The sequence below is a fragment of the Symphodus melops genome (genome assembly GCF_947650265.1).
Source record: "Symphodus melops genome assembly, chromosome: 14".
Taxonomy (NCBI): Eukaryota; Metazoa; Chordata; class Actinopteri; order Labriformes; family Labridae; genus Symphodus; species Symphodus melops.
In genome coordinates this window covers 5,992,130-6,016,905 of record NC_136704.1, presented here as the reverse complement: position 1 = coordinate 6,016,905, position 24,776 = coordinate 5,992,130, and the positions used below count along the sequence as shown (strand labels likewise).

At 42.3% G+C, this 24,776-nt stretch overlaps 1 protein-coding gene across 1 annotated transcript in view; it reads left to right on the top strand.

The window, feature by feature from the left end:
• The window catches only part of sspo (SCO-spondin), an 80,691-nt gene that overhangs the window by 54,765 nt on the left and 1,150 nt on the right, over nucleotides 1-24,776 (top strand). Inside the window, exons 101-116 of the mRNA XM_079361640.1 lie at nucleotides 448-494; nucleotides 590-832; nucleotides 3,896-4,057; nucleotides 4,310-4,426; nucleotides 4,541-4,679; nucleotides 4,858-5,054; nucleotides 5,198-5,368; nucleotides 5,511-5,638; nucleotides 5,744-5,892; nucleotides 7,154-7,200; nucleotides 7,902-8,066; nucleotides 8,974-9,173; nucleotides 10,222-10,317; nucleotides 15,934-15,994; nucleotides 16,919-17,049; nucleotides 22,270-22,420. Coding sequence (XP_079217766.1) covers nucleotides 448-494; nucleotides 590-832; nucleotides 3,896-4,057; nucleotides 4,310-4,426; nucleotides 4,541-4,679; nucleotides 4,858-5,054; nucleotides 5,198-5,368; nucleotides 5,511-5,638; nucleotides 5,744-5,892; nucleotides 7,154-7,200; nucleotides 7,902-8,066; nucleotides 8,974-9,173; nucleotides 10,222-10,317; nucleotides 15,934-15,994; nucleotides 16,919-17,049; nucleotides 22,270-22,420 — 2,204 coding nt within the window. The remainder of the gene's footprint in view (nucleotides 1-447; nucleotides 495-589; nucleotides 833-3,895; nucleotides 4,058-4,309; nucleotides 4,427-4,540; nucleotides 4,680-4,857; nucleotides 5,055-5,197; nucleotides 5,369-5,510; nucleotides 5,639-5,743; nucleotides 5,893-7,153; nucleotides 7,201-7,901; nucleotides 8,067-8,973; nucleotides 9,174-10,221; nucleotides 10,318-15,933; nucleotides 15,995-16,918; nucleotides 17,050-22,269; nucleotides 22,421-24,776) is intronic.

The window sequence follows — 24,776 nt, the reverse complement described above, 5'->3', positions numbered from 1 at the left end:
GGAATCACAAAACCGCCCTTTTTGATTCCACAGGTTGTACTATTTTCATTACCTTCTTTGGTAGAGGGTCATCTGTTTTCTGTGTCAGTGACCTTTTATACCAAAGTAGTTAAGTTGTCGACTATTTTAAAAACAGCATATTAGACAAACTGATGTGCACTAAGTAACCAAACTCTCAGCTTATTTCTCCTCCCTGCTTGTCTGATTGTTTGGGATCGATCACTCAGTGTGACATGTTGTCATTAAATTTCTTGAATTTCCTTCGGGATCAATAAAGTATCTATCTATCTATCTATCTATCTATCTATCTATCTATCTATCTATCTATCTATCTATCTATCTATCTATCTATCTATCTATCTATCTATCTATCTATCTATCTATCTATCTATCTATCTATCTATCTATCTAATAACTTTTGATGTTTGGCTCTTCTCTGTCTTTCAGCCTTTGCCATAATGGAAGTTTGCAGTGCGACATGAGAGAGTGTGAAGGTACAAAAGCAAGTGAGCAAGTAGAGAGTGGATTTGGGTAAAGAGCTCCTGGTAAATAATCATTTCCTGTTTTTTTTTCTTCTTTCTGCTTTCAGTCATCCTCAGTGAGTGGTCACAGTGGACTCCTTGTTCTCCCTGTGTACCCTCTTCTTTCCCCCTGCAAAGCAACTTTGAAGCCGAACTCATCAGCAGCGGTAAAATGCTCTCAATACAGAGGCGTTTCCGGGCTTGTTTGGACCTGGACTCGGGTTTCCCTGTCCCAAAAGAAGAAGAGGAGAGCCAGTGTCCAGGACCACTTGTGGAAGAGAGGCTCTGTCCAGATGCAAACATCTGCAGAGGTAAAAGTCATTGTCTAACTTTACTCTGAATCAAGAGAGTTCTTTCCTTCAGTCAAAAAGTGAAGTCTCTTCCTCAGTCTGCCCTTTTTAGGCTCCAGCTGTTCCCTTCGCTCCACCATGAAGGAAAAGTAATGAATGTTAAGGTTTTGGTTCACTCAAGTTCCCCTCGGTGTGTTGCAGAAGTTTTGACACTTTGCTCCTATCATAACAGTGTAAGCTGACAAAGCAGTGAACCACTCAGAGGCAGACAAGCAAGACAGTGTAAAAAAAAAAGGACTAACAGACTGGGTCAAAGTGTGGTGCTGAAGTGGCTCCTGAATGTCTTATTCTGGGGAAAAGAGGAATCCTGCGTGTCATAAATATGGAAGGATACAATACATGGCATATTTTTTTGTGAAGCAATTCTCAAAGGGCAAGAAAATTAATGTATTAATTAACAAGAACTTTACACAGAACTAGTATTATGGTTATGGTTACACACAGGGAAAAAGGATTGAGACAAAGTAAATTAAAGTTTGACCGTAATTTCATGAAACAGAATACACAGATTTCACAATGTGGGCAAAATACACTTAACCATGGATTCTTACACTAATGTGTGTCAATAGCTTGTCTGTAAACCTCGGCTGCTCCAAATTTTAGAAAATATGTGCTCAAACAAGCTTTTTGAGATGTTCCCTTTGTGACATCACAAAGGGCAGTAATCCCTCCCCCAGGTGGGTGACACTTCCACAGGTAGGTGTTTGTTCTGCCCTCTGAGTCTGCCTTCTCACCGTAATCAATCAGACATGGAGCGAGAAAGTTTAAAACAACCAAGCTCTTCCAGAGAGGGGCGTGGTAAGACACAGCGAGTTAACATTTAAAGCTACAGACACAGAAACAGCCTGTTCTGAGCAGGGCTGAAACAGAGGGGTTTGTAGACATGATGAAATACAAGATCAGTGTGTTAGAACAAAAAACCTCAAAGACATGACAATATGTGACCTTTAAGAAAAAGTTAAAGACCCTGCTCTTTCATGGACACCTACGCACTTAAGGATATTGATGAGGACTTTTGCTGCGTTCCACTTGATTGTTTCGACTAGGAACTGTCAACTGCAACTTGAAGTCGTATTTACTAGTCAGAAAGTTGGAGTTGCCCGAGGTAGAATCCAACATGTCTGCTATGTGCATCAACTGTACGTTAAAGCTGTAACTACAGTATTTATTAGCCACTTGCTCCTCTTTCTATGTGATTAAATCAATCACACTGATAGTATTGTGCAAGTTCTCTCTGTGGACATGCTGTCATGTCATTTTTGTGCACAAACTATCACATAGTGCGTTGTTATCATCTGGTGTTAGCTAATAAAACAAAGGGTTCTCCTGGAGGCGTCCATGTTGCTTTTCTGACTTGCAACTGGAACACGCTCAGCTCGGGTGTGACGTCATTCCCAGCTCCGATTTCCCAGTTTCAAGGTAATTAGAACGTAGCATATGATGATGGTCTTGCTTGATATCGACAACAACGTTATTTAGAATGCTTTTGGTGTTGTTGTGCTCTGCCTCTGCGTTCTGTCTGCCATCACCTGTGCGTCCGATCAGACTCAAAGCTGTTCATCTGCACTTACAGACTCTAGATCATTATTTGTGTTATTACTCTTCAATGTATGTTATTATTAGATAAGAGTGTCTGATAACAATTGAATTGTAGAATTGATTGGTCAGAACCAAATCTAATGAAGAGCAGCTAAAACATCTCAAGTCTAATTAAATACAATTTTAGAGTACGAGCAGTGATTCAAAAGGGAACACTGCATCAACGTATTGAGTTTTGACCCTCTGATCAATGACCACACATGTCCCAACGGGTCAGACAGCTGATGTTTCAGAGTTGATGGTTCATAACGTAGCAGAAGATCAAAGATGTATTTCAGTCACTTATTTGACACGCTTGAGGCCAGTCAAACCCCTGAGAGCTGGATGGATGTATTTCACTTTCTCAGCGTAATGGGGGCTTTAGCAGCAGAATTCTGAATGAGATGTAGCTGCCTGATTGATTTTTTTAAAATGACATGTTAGGATTCTATTACAGAGTTTTAAGCTTGATGATAGTGAGTTTTCCGCATCTGGCTTTGATTAATAATTGATTTGATTCTTGATTTTTTTCTTAGGAGGGTTTTAATCATCTTGTTATTGTAGATGTTCATGTTCACTTCAGAGTCAGTGACTACACCAAGATTTCAGCTGGAAGTGTTAGCAAATTAAATGACTACTCTATGATAGAATGGGACTGTAGCCACTATGATATTGTTTTGTTAACATGTGTCCTCCTATATATACTGTACATGGTGTCCTTTTTCCCCTAATATGAACTAATCAAAGACTGTAGAGATTGCACTGATGAGGCCACAGAACAAAACCTAAACTCTGCAGATTGCAAACTGCATATTGAGTTGGTTTTTATTGCATGTTTTCTAGTAGTGCTGATTCTCAATAACTCTTAATATTTTTTTAGATAACAGAAAACATCTAAATTTTAGTTGTACTTCAGAGTTTACAATCAGCACACCATACTTTTTGTTTTTATATATCTGTGCTGCAGCCTTATTCCGTTTATTTTCCAAAGGAGTGAAAATGGAAAAGGAACAAACATGTTTGGCTAATTAGTTTTAGTGTTGTTTTTTGTTTTTGTGTTTGAGCTTCAACTCTATCATCCCATTGATTCTTTTCTTCTCCTTTGGATATGAAAGAAAGCTCAATGGACCTTTGGCTTCACTTGCATGTCAAATATGTGAAGTGTTGTGCTTCATCATTCGTGGTATAAATGTCTGCTCAGTGAGGAACACAGAGCTTCTATTCCGTATGAACAAGTAGAAAAAACTCGATTTAGAAATCAAACCTCTCGCCAGCTCAGGCAGACCTGTGCAGTCCACAAACGATAATTACACTGCTGCTGTTATTGTTGATAATGAGCAATGTAGTTAAAGCTATTATGGAAGTCATCCTCATGATTACAGTCATCGTAATTGGAACAAGAATAGAATTGATGGAGGTTAATAGTAATAATTTTATTCTTCCAAGATCTGTGTCAGTGGAGTGCGTGGAGTGCCTGGACAGCCTGCACTGAGCCGTGCAGCGGTGGAGTCCGACAGCGCTACAGATGGCCCCTGGCCTCTCCTCCAGGACTCAAGTGTAGGAGCCAACAGACACAGAGTCAGAGCTGTAACACGGGACTCTGCCCAGGTACGGCTGTTTGAAAACTCACTATAATAAGGCATATACTGTCACTGTATTTGCATAAGTAGAAACCAGCAGTTTAGAAATCGAAATAATGTACATGTGTACTTGTCACAAATCTGACCAATCACATCATTCCAATCCTACTCTAATAATAGCAACAATAATAAACAAGGATGCATTATGCATATGCATGGAGCTTTGCTCATCTTTTACTTTACAAAGTGTGGAAAAGATTGATTGTCCTTTATGTCCAAGGTGAGCGCTGTGAGGACAGGGGACGGACCTACCAAGAGAATTGTGCCAATCAATGTCCCCGCAGCTGCACTGACTTATGGGAGCACGTGCAGTGTCTCCAGGGAGCCTGTCACCCAGGTAATCATTAACCTCTCACACGTACAGGACCTTTTTAAAGGCTTTGATCACTACGCCGTTATACAAGATCTGTTTCTTTAATTTTCATTTTTAATTATTTATTTAATTTATTAGGTTGCCGGTGTGCAGGAGGTCAGTTGTTGCAGGACGGCCACTGTGTGTCAGTGCCAGAATGCCGCTGTGGAATCCCATCAGGCAATGGGACACTTGAGTTTAACCCTAAAGAGGAACTCTCTGTGGACTGCAACACCTGGTGAGAATAGAGTTTATGTGAATTTAATTTTACATGTGGAGAAATAAATGTTACAAGCCAAATTCATAGCCTGTTCCGGCGTGTTCTACTTGTCTCTAGAGTTTATTTAACATACTTTTTACAAGATGTCGATGATGAGGATTTTATTCGACCTCTTTTAACACCCCTCCATCTGTAGTGTGTGTGAGAATGGCACTCTGGTGTGCACCAAACTTCCCTGCCCGGTTTATGAGCCCTGGAATCCGTGGAGCTCGTGCTCCGCCTCCTGTGGACGTGGACAGAGGACAAGGACCCGTCTCTGTCAGGACACAGAGGGCGGGCCTTCCTGTGCCGACACCATGCAGACGGAAAGCTGCAAAGTGATGCCATGTCCAGGTCTGACAATGAACATTCACCCACATGCACAATTAAAAAAGTGCCAACATTTTTATTTAGCATCATAGTAGTTTAGTGTGAAAAGGGCAGTGTACTACTTAAAGGTCTTTGTTTTTATCCTCCAATTCCCTGTCTTTCTCCAGTGGGATGCCTCCTTAGCGAGTGGTCTCCCTGGAGTGAATGCAGCACCACATGTGGAGGTGGGGCATCAATGCGGAACAAGACAGTCCTCAGAGAGTCAGAGCCTGGTGGGGCAGGCTGTGTTGGACCACTTGAACAACACACTGTCTGCAATACCAACAGCTGCATGCCTGGTAACGCAACACACACACACACATCACATTTCTTGGTGGAGCAGTTGTGCCATTGCAAACAGTTTTCCTTTAATTTGAATAACTTGTATCAATGAGATGTCAATGAATTGATTATGTTTTGTTTTTCTTCTGTGTTTTGCAGAGTGTTCCAGTGGACAGGTGTATAGTAACTGTTCAGGTTCCTGTCCATTCAGCTGTCAGGACCTGTGGCCCCATACCCAGTGTTTGCCCGGACCCTGCACCCCTGGGTGCACTTGCCCTCTAAGACAGGTCAGGACATTTGGGTTTGTGTGTGTGTGCATGTGTGATTAGTTGGAGAGAACTGAAAGCGTTATATATAATCCTTGATATGTGCTCTCATTGTGTTCCTTTTAGGTGTTCCATGACGGCTCCTGTGTCTCCCATGATGAGTGTCCGTGCTCGCCCCTGTCCCTGCCAGCTGGTTACCGAAGATGGAACATCAGTGAGGACACAGAAGCTCTGCTGCCACCGGGGACGGCTGTTCACCACCTTTGCAACACATGGTTATACTCTTAACCTGCTTTCACTTAGTCACTCCCTGGTTTAGAGGTCACGAGTTACTTCACATTTCTACTCGCTTTAAAAAGTCTCCCCAAAACTGTATGTGTAGTGTCTTGTTCTAAATCCACTCTGGTCCTGTATTTGATCATACCTATAAAGCCCTCTATGTCAGCCCTGCTCAGAACAGGCTGTTTCTGTGTCTGTAGCTTTAAATATGTAAATGAGCTGTGTCTGCTCACACTATTCTACACAGTTGTTTAGAGTGAAAAGGCAGACTCAGAGGGCCGAACAAACACTAAGCTGTGGGAGTGTCACTCACGTGGGGGTAGAGGTTACTGATCTACCCCCAAGTGACTTTTTTTTTTTTAGATTTTTATTTTTGGCCTTTATGCCTTTTATTATAGAGAGGAAAGTGGATCGAGGCGGAAATCAGGTGAGAGAGAGTGGGGAGAGACATGCGTGAAATGAGCCACAGGCTGGACGCGAACCCGGGCCGGGTTCACATCACAATAAACGTCGTTAGGTCTAGGGGTTACAAGTTAATCATGAACATTGATAAAGTCAGACACGTTGTGTACCCATCCATCCAAGGAAGAAGATGAGACCTGCACACATGCTCAAAGGCCAACAAAAGTTTTTAATTCATTGCAACTTTTCAACCAGAAGTCTTCTTCATGTGATCTTCTTCTCTTCTTCTTCTTCTTTAAACCTCCAAACTTCATTTATGCTTTATTTTTTGATAGGTATAACAGCACAGACGAGACATATGTGGTTGGAGCTTGTATCACAAACCATAGATCTACGGAATAAATACTGTATATATTTAAGTTTCCTGATTTCAAAGTACAAGCCCAACACCGAATAAAGTTACAAAAATGACAGTGAGCATGGCAGTAATGCTTTCAAGAAGGGTTAGGCTTAATTATCTGAGATATTTAATAATATAGGTACCTCGAGTAATTGAACCACAATATTTTGATGCTTCATATTCCCCTTAAATAATCGGTGAGCCTCTGCAGAGTTTAGTTTCATTGCTCCAGTCGATCTATAAAGCCAACACCATCATCATCATGTAGAGTGTAACAGATAGTCTGGCTTGCAGCAGACATGTCGTAGGTTGTTTTCTCGCTCTCCCTGAGGTTTTATAGTCAGATAATATTGTGTGACTGGCGAGGCTGTGTTACATGATGGCTGGGTTTGGTGCCTCAGAGATCAGATATTTTAACCTCACTCCCCTTGTTCTCTTCTTCTTACTTCCTCCAGCGTGTGCCGACGGGGAGCGTTCCACTGTACCTCTGAGCGCTGTGATGGTGAGTGAGACGGCGTCACAACTGTTTGTACGTCGTGGGGCATCCCTCTTTCAGCAATAAAAACCTCCGGCAACAGTCATCTTTGGTTGAACTATCAGGACGATGATAGACATGTCAACCTATCTATAGTCAGTAACAGCTGCTGCAACAGTTGGCTCAAATAACTGAGCGACAGTCACATCAGTCACAGCATACAAAGGCCACTACTGGGGTTTTTGTTTCGCAAACACATGATCCCATCTCAAACTAGCAGGGGGAGAGAGAGAGAGAGAGAGAGAGAGCAGAGCATCATAAAGTGCATCCTCCTAAACGCTGGAAATAGATTGAACGTGTTTGTTACTCCATCCGAGGTTTTTATCAGTCATCCTCTGTTGCAGGGCATTTCTTTGTTCCACTCAGAGAAGTGTTTCATAGAGTTATTTTGTACAAGGCGTTTTTCATTCTGGCTGTAGTTCTTAACAACAAAAACTGTTTACTCAATACCTCAATAGTAGAAATTTGGGAAGCAATGACTCTTACAGGGAGAATGTTGACTGGAGGGTTCAAGGAGTGTTGCCTCCTTTGATCATCATTTTGGGTAGTGGTAGTAGTAGTAGTAGATCACCATGATTCTGTTATATGCTTCAGGATTATGAAAGTCAACCCGACCACTTCAACACCTTAAAGTATTCATGTTCTTCTCCCGTCCTCGTCTCCTGCAGTGGACTGTGAGTGGTCCAGCTGGTCTCCGTGGAGTCAGTGCTCCGCAAGCTGCGGGACGGGGAGACAGCGCTCCAGCAGAATCATCCTGCAGCCCAGTCAGTATGAGGGGGCCCAATGTGAGGGCCCTGACCACCGCACAACGACCTGCACGGCCCCTGACTGTGGTGAGAGACACATGAAGTAATAAGAAACACATATTAACTGTGATATTAATCGACACTGTGACCGCTGCAGCTTCTAGTAGTGACAGTTTAGTTTAGTCATCTCACCCTTAGTTACTGTTGTTTAGCTTTTCAGACTCAACTTTTGCCACATATCCATTTCAAACTAAAAGATTTGCACATATTTATGACGACCGCTGACTCAACCCTGGACCCCGTGTTTAGACCGAGGTAAACTCATTCCTAATCCCTGACTGTTTCACCAGCTGATTTAAGAACTGCTGCTGTTGCAGACAATTTGAGGTTTGCTCAGTTTTGAATTCGGCGTTGTTTGTCCTCATTGGACAACGTGTGTGACGGTTTCGCTGTCCTGAAACCCAAAAGTGAAAGGTTCAAAACGTTTATTGCAGGCTATGAATGTAAACGGGGGGAAAACAGTCTCTGTATAGCGGAAGGAAATTAGAAGAATCACGGGGGGAAAAAAGGATAACCGAGTGGTTGCAAACGGTGACCTGAAGTGAGCGTTCCGGATGGTGGTGAGGCTGGCGGCATCCAGGAGCGCTGGGACAATCAGAGCGAGACACAGGAAAAGCAAAGACAGAACAATAGTGAGAATCCCACCGACGACCTCCAAAAGATTCGAAGAGGTCGAAACACAAGAAAAACAGATTAAGAAAAAATGAAGTTTATAGTAGTATATCAGGAAGGCATTACAAATAACATCCATCATTCTACATAATACTACATCTGAATGCATATCTTTAACGTCAGCTGCACCCCTTCCCAAAACAACTCCTTATTAAAGTCTCCTTTTTTTCAATGTCCCTTTTCCCTCTTGCCTCATCTTTTATCTTATATTCACTCTTTTTCCCTCGTCTCCATCCTTTCCCCCTCTCCTCTTTTTTTGCAGCGTGTCCTGCTGGCGAGCAGTGGAGGAGGAGCGCGTTCCCGCTGTGCGAGAGGAGCTGCGAGGACATTTACTCCTCTCCCGTCAACTGCAGCCACTCCATTGAAGGCTGCGTGTGTCAGGAAGGGCTTTATCGAAACCAGGAGGGAGAGTGTGTCATCCCAGCTCTCTGCCCCTGCCATGTACAGGGCATCATGCGAGAGGTACTCAAACACACAAGCACACTGGCTTTAACCCAAAGTAAACAGCCATCTGCTATCCGGCTAATTTAATTCCGCTTGTTTCTTTTGTGCGCGCCTTATTGTGTCGCGTGTATGAACTTTACCATTGGGGGGGGTTTACGTTCCCTCCCATTCACTCCCATTGTGTTATTTACTTATAAAGAAGGGCCCATTAGAAGATGAGTGACATGCCCCAGGGCAACATTACACCACAATCGCTCTCCAGTCCTCGGCTTCATCAATTATGTATGTCGTGCCGTAGAAAACCGGCACTGGGACCGCAACAGGGCTAGCCTGCCAGGAATAATTTATGATGGTGGAGATATTATAGGATTATAAGAATTAATCATAAACTGACAAAGAGGTCAGATCCACTCTTCTTGATCTTTAGGGCTTTCTCTTTCATCCTCTGTTTCTTTCTTTTCCCTCCTTTACATCTGCTTTCTCTTTCACTATTCCCTCATCTCCCTATTTAGAGGATTAATGTTTTACTGCTCATTTTCTCCATCACTTTTTCTTTTTTTTCTCCCACCAGCCTCTAACATTTTCAGTCATTCATTTTATGTCTCATTCTTCCTTTTTTTCTGTCTACTCTGTTTCTGCTGTGTGCGTCTGTCAGATATTGACGACTGATGTCAATTTATAGACCCTCTTGGGTTTTCTAATCAACCACGTCGTGACTCTTGTGCCTAATGTAAGCCACGACAGCACTCGAAGTGGGTGCTTTTATATGGCTAAAAAACGATTCTTGTTGATGATTCCCATTGCCAACACACTCACACAATTAAGGCTGTGTAATGTAAGTATGTATTATGTGTTGTAGTAATTACAGCATCAGGAAAGCCCCACATTACCTGTAACCACAAGCTTTTCATTTGGATTCACAACTAAATGGATCCTGAGTGTATACCCAGATTTACATGAAGGAGAGTCTAACAAGCTTTTGACGCAGCGTCATTTAGCCTGCATTTTGGTAGAAAGTCAAAGTGAGTTAGTTTGGTTTTGTTCCCTGTGTGTGTCTCTGTGACAGGCAGGATCGGAGTGGGATGAAGGCTGTCTGTCATGCCGCTGTGTGAACGGGAAAAAATTGTGCCAGTTAAGATGTCCTCCACTTCACTGTGATGAGGTGAGACACACACACACTGACACTTAGTTTATTAATGTTCACCAACAGGTTATGGAGGGTCCGGAAGATTTTGGACACCTAACATTTATTTTCTTGCATTGTGATCAGTTTTATGCTCCAATTTATACCTTTTCTGAAAAAACAAAACAACAACTATGATCCAGTGTTTTTATTAACGTTGTGTGTGTTCATCAGATACAAGAATGCATTCATTTGGATACTTATTTAAACAGGTGGACTAGTTTCTGGTCGGGATCATTTTTATGACAGACCTGCACCGAGTGTCTATGGTGGCTTTGTGCAAGACAACCGAATGTCTGTTTGAAGATGTTCCGGTCCGGGACCTGCGTGTGGGGAGATTTCTTGTCAAGATGCCATAAACCCAAGAGAGCGCTGCAGCAAGCAGCTGCACAAAATGGAAAAAGACATAGTTTACACTTAGCATTCAAAGACCTAACAGCGGACATCTCTCTCTCTTTCTCTCTCTCTCTCTTTCTCTCTCTCTCTCTCTTCCTCTCTGGTCCACTGCAGGGTATAAAGTCAATTGCAGGTGACTTTTTTTCCCCCAGAGACTCCCTGAAATGTTGCTGTTGAGGCTTTTAGGGGGGGTTAAGTATCAATCAGGGGTTCTCTGACCCCACTAGACCCTGTGTGTTTCGCACACTGTTTACATCCCTGGAAAATACTGTTTATCAAATGAAGATGGTCGCTAAACAGCATGTGACTGTGCATGCACATACATCACAGATTGACAGTCAAAGTGGATCATGCTCTTTGTAATCCATATAGCTCCCTTTGCTGGTGACTGCTTGAAGAGGCATGCTAGTTTAACAATAAACACACTAGTTTAGTAAAATGAAACTCAAATAAAATGTTTTTCGACCGGTGAATAAATCATCTAATATCGGCTCATATCTGTGATAAAATTAGCCGATACTGATAGAACCTTGATATGTTAATATCGTCCGATATTTTCGGCCGACTGATTAATCTGTCTGTGACTCCACCTTATACTTGTCCCCATTATACTGTATGTTAAATAGTGGCAACTTCTATTGCATTCGATCTCTGACATGACACTGAGATCTTTTCTTGAACCACAACATGTACCCTATTACTTGGATAAAATGTGAATTCAGATGTGTTGGGGAAACACCTGTAATCTTTCGCTGCCGACAGTGCAGTCATGAACGATCTTCATTGCTCTGTCTTTCTTTCGAAATGATAAAGATCATTCATAGTTTTTTTATAGGGGGTAGGACTCAAACTTTGTCAACTTTAAGCACATGTTACTTCCTCGTCTGGTGAAATACAGCACACAGCTGCCCTAAAGGAGGATTAGAGAAGGCGGTGTGGGACTAGAAACGGCCCTCGCACTAATGATGTGACAAGCTGATTATAGTTCCAGGTGAAAGTTTGTCTGAAGAAGATTAAACAGGTTAAATATAATATTGATTATTTCTGACAGCTTTTATATTGTTAGTTGAAGGTGTTTAATTTCTGATCACTTTTAATAAGGGCAGTTGTCTGGTGTGGGTTCAGAATGCAGACAGACGTGGTTAAGTACTGATCTTTAGCTGCAAATAGCACAACGGAAACCAGAGCTCTGCAAGAACTTTTTCTTAAAAAAAACTGTGCAAAACCACAAACCAACAATTCTGTACTGGTAATATGAAATGTATTTAGAGTTTGTTCTTTCTATAGACTAATGTTGAAAAAAGGCTCCTGCGTTCGTCTTGCACACTCTGTTCAGTCGTGGGTCTACAGCAAGCAGCAAACCCTGTTGTTGACAAATGAAGCTGATGCAGAAAATCATACAGTCTGTCGAGTGTCCGTTTGAGGCTGGGTCCAAAGAACCCCCGAAGTCATGAATGTGTTTACAGCCTGATACAAAAAAACCAAATAGGTCTGATTAGTCATTGTCATCTCGGGCCCCTACTGTAAGGGGCCGGGTTAAAACGGCTCTGTTTTTATTCATATGATACATGTTATCCATGGTAAGGCTTTATGTAACTGTTTGTTAAGAGAATTAAAACCCACTCCAGCTTTCAGCCTGTCGTTGGATTGGCTGAAAATGTCCAGCATGGCTGCTAATGAGCCTCCGGAGCCCCCTGCAGGAACAGATACAGGAGGTGATGTCATTCAGGCTTCCTCCATTAATATTGACAGTGTATGGTCGGTGAGTGGTTAGCAGCTGGTCATCATGCAGGAGAGTTTGAGCTTAGTGTCAATAATGCATGTGCTCAATGACTGGGATTTCCATTTCCATCCTTCAACAGTCAAAAAATCAGAGGGAGAGCACGTTTTTCCAGAAATAATGTTGTTTTTAGTTTTAAAGGTGGCTGTGTCTGCACTGTAGCACTTTGTTTTGATAAAGGCAAGAAAGGAGGAAAAATGTCTCTGACTAGAATATACATGAAGTGGAAACGGAAAACAAACCAGACAAGTTTTTACCTCTCCTCTACTTGGGTCAATAGCTAAACAAGCTATATAGCCACAGTAGATACCAGTTATTCAAGAAGGACAAATATAGCCACTTGAATAAAAGGTTACACAATGGAGGAGAAGAAAACAGGTGCACTCCACAGTGATGAAGTTAAGAAAAGTCACAGGAGAAAGTCTGCATCATCCTTGACACAGTGAGCTAAATTTATATCTTTAGCACACCGGCAATGAATAAAGGCCAGGGTAAAAATAAGTTCTGCTGACATCCAGGACTTTAGAGGAGAGGTTGATTGCACAGTAAGCTCCACACAGCAGACAGTCTACCGAGTGTTCACCTGTGGTGTACACTGGTCTTTACGCCAATGCACTGCTTGCCATCTTTAATCCCTCACCTCCCGCAGCTGCACAAAGTTACCGTCAGTGAAGGCACTCTTCATCCTGGACAATATCAAAAGGTCGTGGGACACTCTGTGTCCCCTCTCCTGACAGTGTATCTTCATATTTAGGACCCTGCTAACATTTAAGAGTATATGTTTGTTTGTTAAAACAAACCAATCCTCTTAACATGCCGATGTTCTTATCCAGGAGCCAATATTTCTGGTGATAAAAGCAATGTTTTCTTGTCAATCACAGACTCCTTTTACTTCCTGTTTTGCACCAGACTTGTTTATAGTCTCTGATTTTGATCTCACAGCACGTTAACAGCACACCTTTACTTTCCGGGACACCTACCCTTCCTTTTTAATTAACCAGGATTCTGCATTTCTCACCTGTTTCTCACCTCCTGCTGCATTACACTCAGACACATACAGCATCTTCGCTTAAAGGACTTCAAAATGGTCCTTTTCGTGACCTCCCACTCTTTAGTGAGTGGGCTCGCTGCACCCCTGAGGGAAAGCTGGTGGCAGTGCGAGGAGTGGGAGGACAAGTCCGCAGGATGAATAGTTGGGGAAAGTGTGTGTGTGTGTGTGTGTTTTAGACTTTGCATGCTAGCAGCAGCTATTCTCAGACAGGAACACCACGGGACACACTGCTCGTCTCTGGACTGTTCTGGATCTCTCTGCCTCAGTAACTTGCTGCTCTCTGTCTATGTCCTTTGTGTCCTGACATCACTGACTCACTATTTTTGGTCTAAATGTGACTTTTTGCTCTTTTAATTCCTGCTCTTTTCCTTTTCTGTTAAGCTAGTTTGATCGTCTGCCTCTGAACCCCTTTACTCTCCTGAAAATGTACTCTAATTAATGATAACTTGGACTGATGTTCCTTTTTTAAGTAATTTTTGTGGCCTTTTTGCCTTAATTGGACAGAACAGCTGAAGAGTGACAGGAAATGTTGGGAGGAAAGAGTAGAGGACGACATGCAGGAAAGGGCTGCTGTGAGGACTATCTCCTCTGTACAACATAACCACTAGGCCATCTGCGCTTCTTATTTATATTTTTGTTTACAACGTCAATTCAGATGTTCTCCTGTTCTTGACATGTCCTTTTTTGAAACAGTTTTGTTATTGCATGACTCTGGCCGGAAATGCTGGTGGTTGTGTTTCTGCACCGTGTCGAGTAAGGATGTAATGATTCACTCAACTCACCATACTGAGTTCACGATTCGATTCTCTCACGATATATTTAACAAAATGAGACTGTAGACAAATTATGATTGAAAAAGAGATTTTTTTTTTTTTCACGAAAACACCACTCACAATCTCTTTGGCTCTCTTTGGGCAAGCGAGGCTGCAAACATGCTTGTTAGTAATGTTTGGCCTCTGCAGCTGCCATGATAACGTCTGCTTGTCACAACCAACCGCCTCTGTTGTACAGCTGCTGACACTCACCATGTTACTGCGATTAATTTTTCACAGTGCCGATGCATATCTTGTCATCTTTGAATTGATTTTGATCTGCCTCACTGTTAATCTTTACATCCCGAATGTTGAGATAGTTAAACATCTCAACAGCTATTATATCAACATGTAGTTCAGATGTTTAGGGTCCAAGAAGAAATAATCTCTTTATTAACTTCAGGGATTGTACGCTGTGATATAGATTTGTAAAGAGTATGCATCTGATAAACTTCTCCTAGTCCAGGGTTAGGAAACAGGCAGGGAGCATCACTGCAGACTCCTCACACCCCGGTCACAAACTGTTCAAACTGCTCCCCTCAACCTCAAGACTCAAGAGCAGCTTCTTCTCCCAGACTGTCACTCTGATGAACTCTGAACAGTCTCAGCGTGTCAGTCAATTTGAAATGACTCTGGAACCAAAAAATGCACAGTAAATGTACATGAGAGTATTTTTTTAATATTAGGTTCAATAATTTAAACATCCCCATACTGTATCATGATTATCCTCCTCCTCCTTCTCGACCTCATGAATATTAACCATCTCTGACATATTACACATTAATGTTAACATGTTAGCACTACCTCTCTCTGCACTGTTGTCTCTGCAGTGGCTTTGTTTTGCCAATCATTTTGAGCCACTGAGAGGCTGATAGTGTCATGTATGTGTTACGTGGCAATTACTCAATCTGTAGCCTCAAACGGGTTGATCCGAATCACATATTTCACAAGCTCTCCGGTCGTTTATGTACACTCAATTTAATGCAAATAACAATTACCAGGCTAAATGCCATTCACGATATATTTTGTGGCGACGGTCAAAAACTGTACAGCTTCTCATGGCAGGCTGCTCACCTGTCTGTGATTACCTCTTCCTTTTTTGTAACACTATTCCCACCACCAAAGTGAGAGTGCCACCTGCCTAATGGCAATGCAGCGGTGGCCCGGCGGTTACTTTGTTTTACACGTTTGCAGAGGCTGCGGCCCTCGAGGCGGAGGGCCCCAGGTCGGATTCGGACCTGTAGGCTACTTTCCCACATGTCATGGGTTTTCTGTCTTCTTCTTTTGAAGCATTGGGTACTTTTGTCTTTTCCAACAGAGAGGTGGAGTGTACATATTGTGTTTGCGACATGTGTATGACATGTTTTCCGGAGGGCTTATCTCCAAGGAAAACTGTCTAATAAAATGACTGTGGCTGTTCACTTGACATTAGATGTTACTGTATGTGATGTTTCAGTTCATCACTTCTCGTGTCATGCACCTGTCTGTTTTCATTAAGACTGACAACCGGAATTCGAAACAGGCAACTCATGTTATCTATGTCACCTCTGTTTCAGGGGGAGGTCAAGGTGGAGGAGCCCGGCAGCTGCTGTCCGATCTGTCGAAAGCAGTTTCCTGGTTAGTTTAACAGAAGCTCTCTTTACACATGCACTGATGTGGTGAAAATGTTCCTCCTGTAATGTGACAAATGGGGCTGCAGGTGCTCAGTCTGTAAAGACTTGGGTTGGGAACCTGAGGGGAACCGGTTCACTTCAAGGTATGGAACAAATCTGGGGCTTGGCCTCGTAGCTGGAGAGGTGCCAGTTCACTTCCTGAGCACTGCTGAGATGCCCTAAAGCAGGGTTAGGGTTAGATTCCAGGGAATGAATTAACAAGGGGGAGTGAAGTATTCTACGTTCGTATCCTACTGTACGACCGGCACTCGACCCGTTGAGCTTTGTGCACGTAATGAAACTGCTTTATTACAAAACTTCCCACTGTGAGGCGCTCATATGAGCAACTCGTAGGCAGCCTGTCTGAACTTTTCTAGAATTTCTCATTAATGCATGTGTGAAAAGAGACACATGCAGAAAATTCAGTCAAAAATAGATGCCGTACAATATGTTTTTATCTATTATAATGTACAACAAATGGCCTACTACCTGAAATAAAAACCTCACAGTCTCTTTTGTTCTATTTCATGACGTCCTGAAGCACTTCATTCGATTTGAATGTTCTATAGTTCGTTATATAGGACGCTAAAAGCAAAAGACTGCAGTGCTCAATTAGTGAGAGATAACATTATACTTAACCTACATTGGGGCTTTAATCTTTCTCCCAGTGGAAGAAATGTCACATGCTGCCAGGGAGCATGGCAATGTCACTGTGCACTCTGGAAGCTGCTCTCCTTCTCTGCTTTTGTCTTTCAGACAAAATCCTTTTTTTTTTTTTGCTTCTGGTTTCTCATAGTCTCCATTTCTCTGCCCTCTGAATCATCCTTTCACTCTGTCCTATCTCGTTTTCCTCCCTTCCTCCTCTCACTCCGCTCTGTGTCTCTGTCAGGCGAGCCTGTGCCAGAGTGTCGTCGCTACCTGCAGGTCAGGAACATCACCAAGGGAGACTGTCGGCTTGACAATGTGGAGGTCAGCTTCTGCAGGGGACGCTGTCTGTCCAGGACTGATGTAATCCTGGAGGTAAGGCAATGAAGACTTCCACACACACACACACACACACACACACACACACACACACACACACATACACACGCACGGTGAAGGACTTACTGATTCAACAGGCGACATTGAGAGGATTCAGATGGATGCGGGAGACAATTATGAACACAGTTAAAATCCATTCAGGCTGCAAAGTGGACCAAAAGAGAGAAGAGCCAATCTGATGGTTATACAGATGACATATTTACACACTTGTGTTTGACCATAAAGAGAAATGTACCGTAAATTCCGTACTATTGAGCGCACCTGGATATAAGCCGCACAGGCTAAAAATAAGTAAATAAATGTATTTGTACATATATAAGCCGCACTTGATTATAAGCCGCAGGTGTCCACGCTATAACAAGAGCTATTTACACAGACGTAGGCTACCGGTAACATCCGCAAATACTGTAGCGTCCGTACGGACGTTAAAGGACGACGAGAGCGTTCAAATAATAACTTTTAATAACCCGATCACTGTCGGCCGTGACCACGCCGTTTACAGCGGAGAACAAAACCATAACTTGCCGTAACAATCCAACTCTCTCCCCCAGCGTTCTCTCATACAGCCAGTCGGACACGTTCTCGCTGGTGCATTCACTGACTCTCCACATAATCGGAATTATGAACACATTATCAACTACTGACTTTACAACATGAACCGTTACAATACGAAGCCTAGCCGACGGTGTCTGTAACACGGCTGATGAAAAAGATGACCGTAATATATTTCACAAGAAAAAGTCCATCCATTCACTGCCTCAGAATGACTTCATTACTCACTTCCTCAGTCTCTGTTGTCGCTGTCAGTGTCATCTTAACGTGCAGCAGCTCTGTTAGCTTCTTTGACAGCCAGGTCGATCGCCTTTAACTTGAAAGCTGCATCATATGTATTTCTCCGTGTGTTTTCCATGATGAGGGTGCGTGCATGAAGCGCAAAATGACTGATATTAAGATCCGACGTGACGAAGTCAAATGTTTTTGCGGCAGAAGCTCATTGTCCCCCATAAAAAATCCATGCATTAGCCGCACCGGAGTAGAAGCCGCAGTGCTCGAAGTGTGAGAAAAAAGTAGCGGCTTATAGTCCGGAATTTACGGTATCTCCCACTGTCAGGAGCTTATGCGATATTCCTTCAGCTTGATTTATCTTCCAGACTACAGTCATAAGCCTGTGCTTTGTTTGCCTTCAAATGTGAACAAATCCACTTCCTTTTGTCATCACAGTCTTCACACTTAGCGTCATAATAATCTCATCCTGATGCATGAGTTATGAAGTGAGTTTGAGAAGGCTCGATCAAATCTAAAACTCAACCGTCATCTTGTCAACGCAGACGTTCCCATTCACGCTCTGTGTTTGTTCTTTGTGCACGAAAATGGACTGTGTGTTATTAACCACCTGCATTCGTCAACAGGTCATTGTAATTAAGCAGATTTTAAGTATATATGTGGTAAGAAATATGACCAGGTCTGGTTGTACTACAAGGGTATAAAAAGATGTATTGTAACCTTATTTGATATTTCTGCACCCTCAAATGATGGATGCAAAAAAAAAAAAAGTTTTTTTTTTTTAAACTAAGTAAGTAACTACGTGTGTTTATTACGTCCATGATCTGACAGTCATGACAGGTGCATGTGACCTGGTGGTTCACTAGGGACCACATGTGGGCCGGGACCCCGTATCCTACGCTATTTTTCATTGCTGTTGCCTGTCACTGTAGCTGCAACCCCTCATTAATCTCAGATGCGCCCCAAGTCATTTTGTTCCAGAGCCAGGCCTGAATATGATGAGGGCAAACTTCTCATTATTGACCTTTTTATTATCATATACTTATTATACCTGATGCCTCATTAAACATGACAACAGCTCATTGCAGAGCGTTACCTGATACAGATCATTTGAAGCGTTATTACCAGGTATTTGATAGTTGATTTGATCAAATCAACTATCTAACAAAAGTGTAATTTTGTATTTCATTGTCACTAACCGATGCAAACCAGAAACAGTAAGAGTGACAATGAGGAGGGGTCAGATATCTGCATCGCGAAGTGAATGAATTTAAATTTCCCCCATGCTGTGTTGTGGAGCGCATAACAGTAATTCATTAATTAAAGTATGTTTCATTAAGGTTTCCTACATAAAACCATTCAGAAAAAATCGATACAGGATAGTAATGTGATATTTTCTGTGGCTGTAATATATCGTCCCATGGCAGCCAAGAATCAATATTTTTTTATTATATTAATAGCAGTTATGCCTTTTTAATGTGTTATTGCTGAAGGGGTTTAGGATAAGTTGCATCATTAAAAAAATGACTGACACCGACAGTCATCTGTACGCATTTGTGTTCAGTTCAATTTGATCTGCATTGACACATCAGCAGTTCAGATTGTGAGGGGCGTGCAGCCTTTTGCAGGGTTTCACTTTGATAACAGAGTTGGTTCGTCTGTGGGCTCGACTCCCATTGTGTAGAAGTAAAAAAAAACTAAAGTAAGATAAATAGACTGAGCATTCCTTTTTAATTTGACAATAAAAGTTATTAATTAACTTTTATTTAGTGGACCATAATATGCAGGTCTTGTCGTATTGTATCCTGATAATATCGTATTGAGGTGGTGATTGCCACCGCTATTAAAGATCTCCTTCGTTCGGCTCCAGTTATCTTGTCAGGTTTTAAAGAGAGATTCCTTGAGGAGGTGAAAGCCCAGGTTTGAGGCTCAGCCTACCACACTAAACCCTTTAACCCTGCCTGGTATTCAGCCCTCTGGGATCAGTGTGTTAAGATGATCTTTCCGGAGCAAAACGAGGTCCAACGTGTTGCTTTTTAACCTGCCGTAATTACATTTTTTCCTTGTTAAATGAAGACCGTCAACACACCTGTAGGTATCAGCTAACAGTATCTGACGTGTGTCAACTGTGGTTACAGTTAGAACCCTTCCACATAGATGACATGAAGCCAGGTAAACAACAATACATAATTCAGCAGCTGAGTCACCACTGATCTAAATATAGATGTTCTCAATTTGAGTCTGGTACAGGGGTCACATGGGAGAGGTTTTTTTTTCTTCTGCTTTCCACATGTTGTCTTTTTATCCTCATAAGACAGCAAGCTTCTTACTTCATCGCCATGGTGACTTTCATCTTCTTTGGCATCAACACATCTCCCCGGTTAAAACGCAGCCAATCAGATTAGTTAAAATAAACATCCGCTCAGCCAAATGTGTCATTACCTCCTGCTACTGTGGCAACTAGGGATGCTAACTGGTTCCCTTTTCATTGATTAGCTAAAGACTGGAAGCCGCAGGAATAAATTCACACATGACGTACTCTTTACCACACGTGCACACAGACACACGAACACACACGGTGCGGACTTCTCCACGTTCAAAGGACTAGCACCTGCAATTTAGTAGTTGAAGGTGCGTTGAGTTTCTGATTCTGGACCCCTTCCTTCCTCCCACCTCCTTTTCCTCCTATAATCTATCATTCTCAGCAACCATCCATTGTGCTTTTCCACATTCTCCTTCTCGGCTCTTTGCCTGGACTAATTGGACACATAGAAAAAAAAAACTGGAGAAACGGCCTTCTATCATGCAAATCACCAAGGCCGGGCATTTGTCTTTCAAGAGTGGGGAAAAAAGTACAAGTATGAAACTGATTTTTAAATCTATGCCTGAATGTGGTTATAGCTTTCTAGGTTATTTTTCATTACGTCTGAGTGACTGGCACTTGTGTCATAAATATTAAATTGACTCATTAGGGGTAAAAAGAGGACCGGTGTAACAGGGCCACATCGTGAGAAGGTCCCTCCAAGATACTTAGATTAACAGCCGTTGATGCGTGGAGTAGTCCATAAAGAGTTTTGCCAGCCCAGAGCTTCCAGCTGCAGCCAATGGCTTTGTTTGTGTGAATGGGCTGATAAGCATGCTGAAAGCTAACTGGTCAGCCCAAAGCAGCACTCAGACAACGTTAGCGGCTAGCTCGTAAACATGATAGACTACCTCATAATAAGGAAGGAGAGAAACACAGACCACTCCCAGAGATCTACAAAAGCACCTGTGAAGGCACACGGATGATTAAAATCAAATTTTAAAAGGGTCTTAATTGTACACATGTATCACCGATTTCAACGAGAGTCTTCAACAGAAGCCAAACGAGCTGAAGGAGGAGTTAATGTTGAATCAGGATTTATGAAGTGGAGAGACAATGTGTCTCCTCAATCAAATGATCACAGTTGGCCTTTAAAATCTCCCAATTGAGTTTTATTTAGCGGCTGTTCTCTGTGTTGATAATCAAGGGTTTTTAAGTTGCACTAATTGATTTAATTTATTCCCAATGATACTGATTTTCATTTCATCCTGATGCCTAGCCTGGGACAGTTATTGCAAATTAGTCACGGCTCGAAGCCTCTATGCATGCCATCAACTTAGTTTCTTTACAAATAAAGCCAGGCCCGCCCACAGTGACGACGGGGCCCCTGAAAGCCTCAGTGACCGTCCTCCACAGATTGAATAATATCCTAAGCTATGTGTTGGATCGGCGGCGTTAATGCCAGCCTCCTGGCTAACATTCTCCTCCTCAGCCTGGCTTGGATCGGCTTCGGTGCTGACTGAAAAAAGCTTGTCATCAAGTTGTTTGTTGGTGTCAAATGTCTTTCGACGGTAGCATGGTTCACGGTCCACGTACTGAGGTTGTGCTTACTTTAGAGTTTTTCTGTCAAAATGACGAGTAAATGTCATATTTACTGTCTGGTCAAACATAAGAGGTCATTAGCTTCTAAATGCCAGACTGTTTTTTCAGCTGTTATTCAACTTTGTTATTTGGTTAATTTTTATATGATAGTGTCGTCTGAGATGGTGTGTTTTCAGATTCACCCCAAGTAATCTGTTTATTCCAGAGTTTGTAAATGTACCGTTGATGTTTCTGTGCATTGAGAACCTTTTTATATTCAGTAGTGTCCACTGCTGTTCATACTGTTTCATATTATAGTTTAATTTTATGTTTCAGGTTTCTGATTTCTCTCCCTGCCTCCTCCTCCTCCTCCATCTGTTTTCCCCTTCTCTCATATTTTCTCTCACAACCTCCTCTCCTCGAATTTCACCACCTACCCAACATATTCCACTCTCCTAATTGGCTTGGTTCACCTTATCCCTCCGGCTTTTCTTTCACCTCTTTCTCATCCTCCCTCTTTTCTTTTACAGGAGCCCTACCTCCAGTCTGTGTGCGAGTGCTGCAGTTACCGTTTGGACCCTGACAACCCGGTCCGTTTCCTCAGCCTGCGGTGTGAGAGCGGAGAGAGCGAGCCCGTCGTCCTGCCTGTCATACACAGCTGCGAGTGCACCAGCTGCCAAGGTATAATGAGTGTGGCAGGGAGGATTTGCATGTGCATCCCACATGTCATTGTGAGAATGCAGAATTTAAATAAATGTAAAAAATGTCTGCAGGGGACACATGTTCACACACTTCAGGCTCCCCACAGACACACAGAAATGACATGGATGTTCTTGGCATGTCACAACTAAAGAAATCTGGTACAAATAGTATTAAAAGATGTCTTTGACCGAAGTTTCTCACAGAATAACTGCGTTACAACTATAATGACATTTTAGAAAGTAACATGTTCACAATCTTTAAGTATTGCTACATAATTTAAAACACAATTCTCATCATTTCCCTGCCCTTAACTTAATACCCTCGCTGTAGTTAGAGGTTTGGAGTGTAAACATTGGACAGTTTAAAGACAGAAATGTGTATATAAGTCATTCAGCGCTCTGCTGCTGATTTTCAGATAGTGTCATTGATCTTATCAGTTACCATCACGGCACTGTGAATAACGGTCTTTTGTGTTAGTGTGAAGCTGGGAAACCTGCCAACATGTCAGTGGAATCACATGCAGCCAGGACCAGTGACAGAAATCACTGCCCATATTCTGTGGGCTTCACCCAATGGAAAGAAGCTCACAATATAATCACTGTATTAGGCACCAATGCAGATTTGTCCCTGAGGCAAAAAAAGATTGTTTAAGTGAGAGTGCCAGCAAAGTAAGCCCACTTCTCTGTTAATATATTACCTCTGTAATCGTTTTCCTATTTGTGGTCTTAATCACTACTTTCAGGTCTCTAAGCAACACAACATAATTTTAGACAAAATATGCTCCCATTAAAAGTTAGAGATGATACAGTCCAGTATATGAAACGGCACTGTTACATTTGATTGACGTATGTGATGTGTTTCCTCTCGCCTGGGATGGAGGTGTATGCACACAGAGGTGATTTCATCCTCTGCTCCAAATCCTTTCATTTCTGACTGACACAAGCCCAAGATGGTGAGGGGGAAAATAACTGTCTGAAGGCTTCAAAACAGCAGGCCCTAAACACATTTCTTAGACAGCCTATGCTGTACAATTATAAACTATCTTCTATCTCTGAACACCTCATTTTTCTGCACTGCTATAAACTGCCTTTGTAACCTAAATTACACGATTAAACCAAAAGACATTGATCAGTCTCATACTGGAAAATAACTGGATTTGTGTACAGTATTGGTCTAACCTTAACAAGTGTGAGTATAATCACAGCTCGAAGCTTGGGCTTAAGGAGCTCTGGTAACAGTATTTGATATGTGAGCTTTAAAGGAGGCATGTTGTGAAAAATCCACTTTGTGGTCTAAATAAGTCTGACAGCTCTCCTTGTGATGTCACAGTGGGATTCAAGTTAAAATGTATCTCAACACATGGACTCCACCCCCAGCCCAGAGCAAAACTTTTGCACAGGTCCGCGATTTATATTCTCGTTAGCACAGGAGTGATGTATACGAGGTCATTTAAAGAGACACACACACCAAAACAGAGCGTTCTGAGAGAGCTGGTTTCTACAGGGTCACAAACCTCCTCTGCTGCTGGATTCATGTTATATTTGGACCAATGCACAGAAAAAAAGATGTTTTATTTAGACCACAGGGGGATTGTTTGAAAAGGTGGAAAAGGGGGATGATATTGCTGCATTCATGTGCTGCTCGGGTGGGCCAAGTTCCCGAGTTGAGAACTCGTTCTTCCGATTTTATTGTTCACATGATTTCAGTTCGCAAAGTCCAAATGATGTGTGCTACAAAGTAGATCAGTGAAATGTAACTATTATGAGTTAAAGCTGAGCAAAAACTAGATGTGCAATACGTAAATAAAAAAAAGTTTGCAAACATTAACGAATGTGATGACGATTCTGACGTCAAGTCTGTAAGTTGGGCTCTAAGTTCTAAGTTCTAAGTTTTTGTTCTGACTCGAGCAGATGTTCATTTTACAACTCGGAAACTCGTTTTTTCCTATGTGTCCGACATTTGAAAGATCTGAATCAGCCATGTACCTACCCAAGCACTGCTTCAGCTATCGACTTTTTACAAACGGCACACTGCTTTCTTTTAAGCTGCACCCTTTACGCTTGATGCCACACGCCAGTCAGTGATGTCACAGCAGGTGTTCAAACAGGACTGTGGTCATTCTGGTCACGTCAGCGTGCTGCTTGTTATGTATCTCCAATGATGCGGAAACCCACTGAAATACAGTGCAGCAGGTTCATGTAGGACTTTGTTCAGTTCGTCGGTTTGATTGTGAATCAAATTTATTTTCAGTTTACTTCTAATTACCTGTTAGCGTGTCTGTTCCTCTTCGTACAATGTCTTTGTCACTTTCCATTAAGGCTCACACAGACATGCA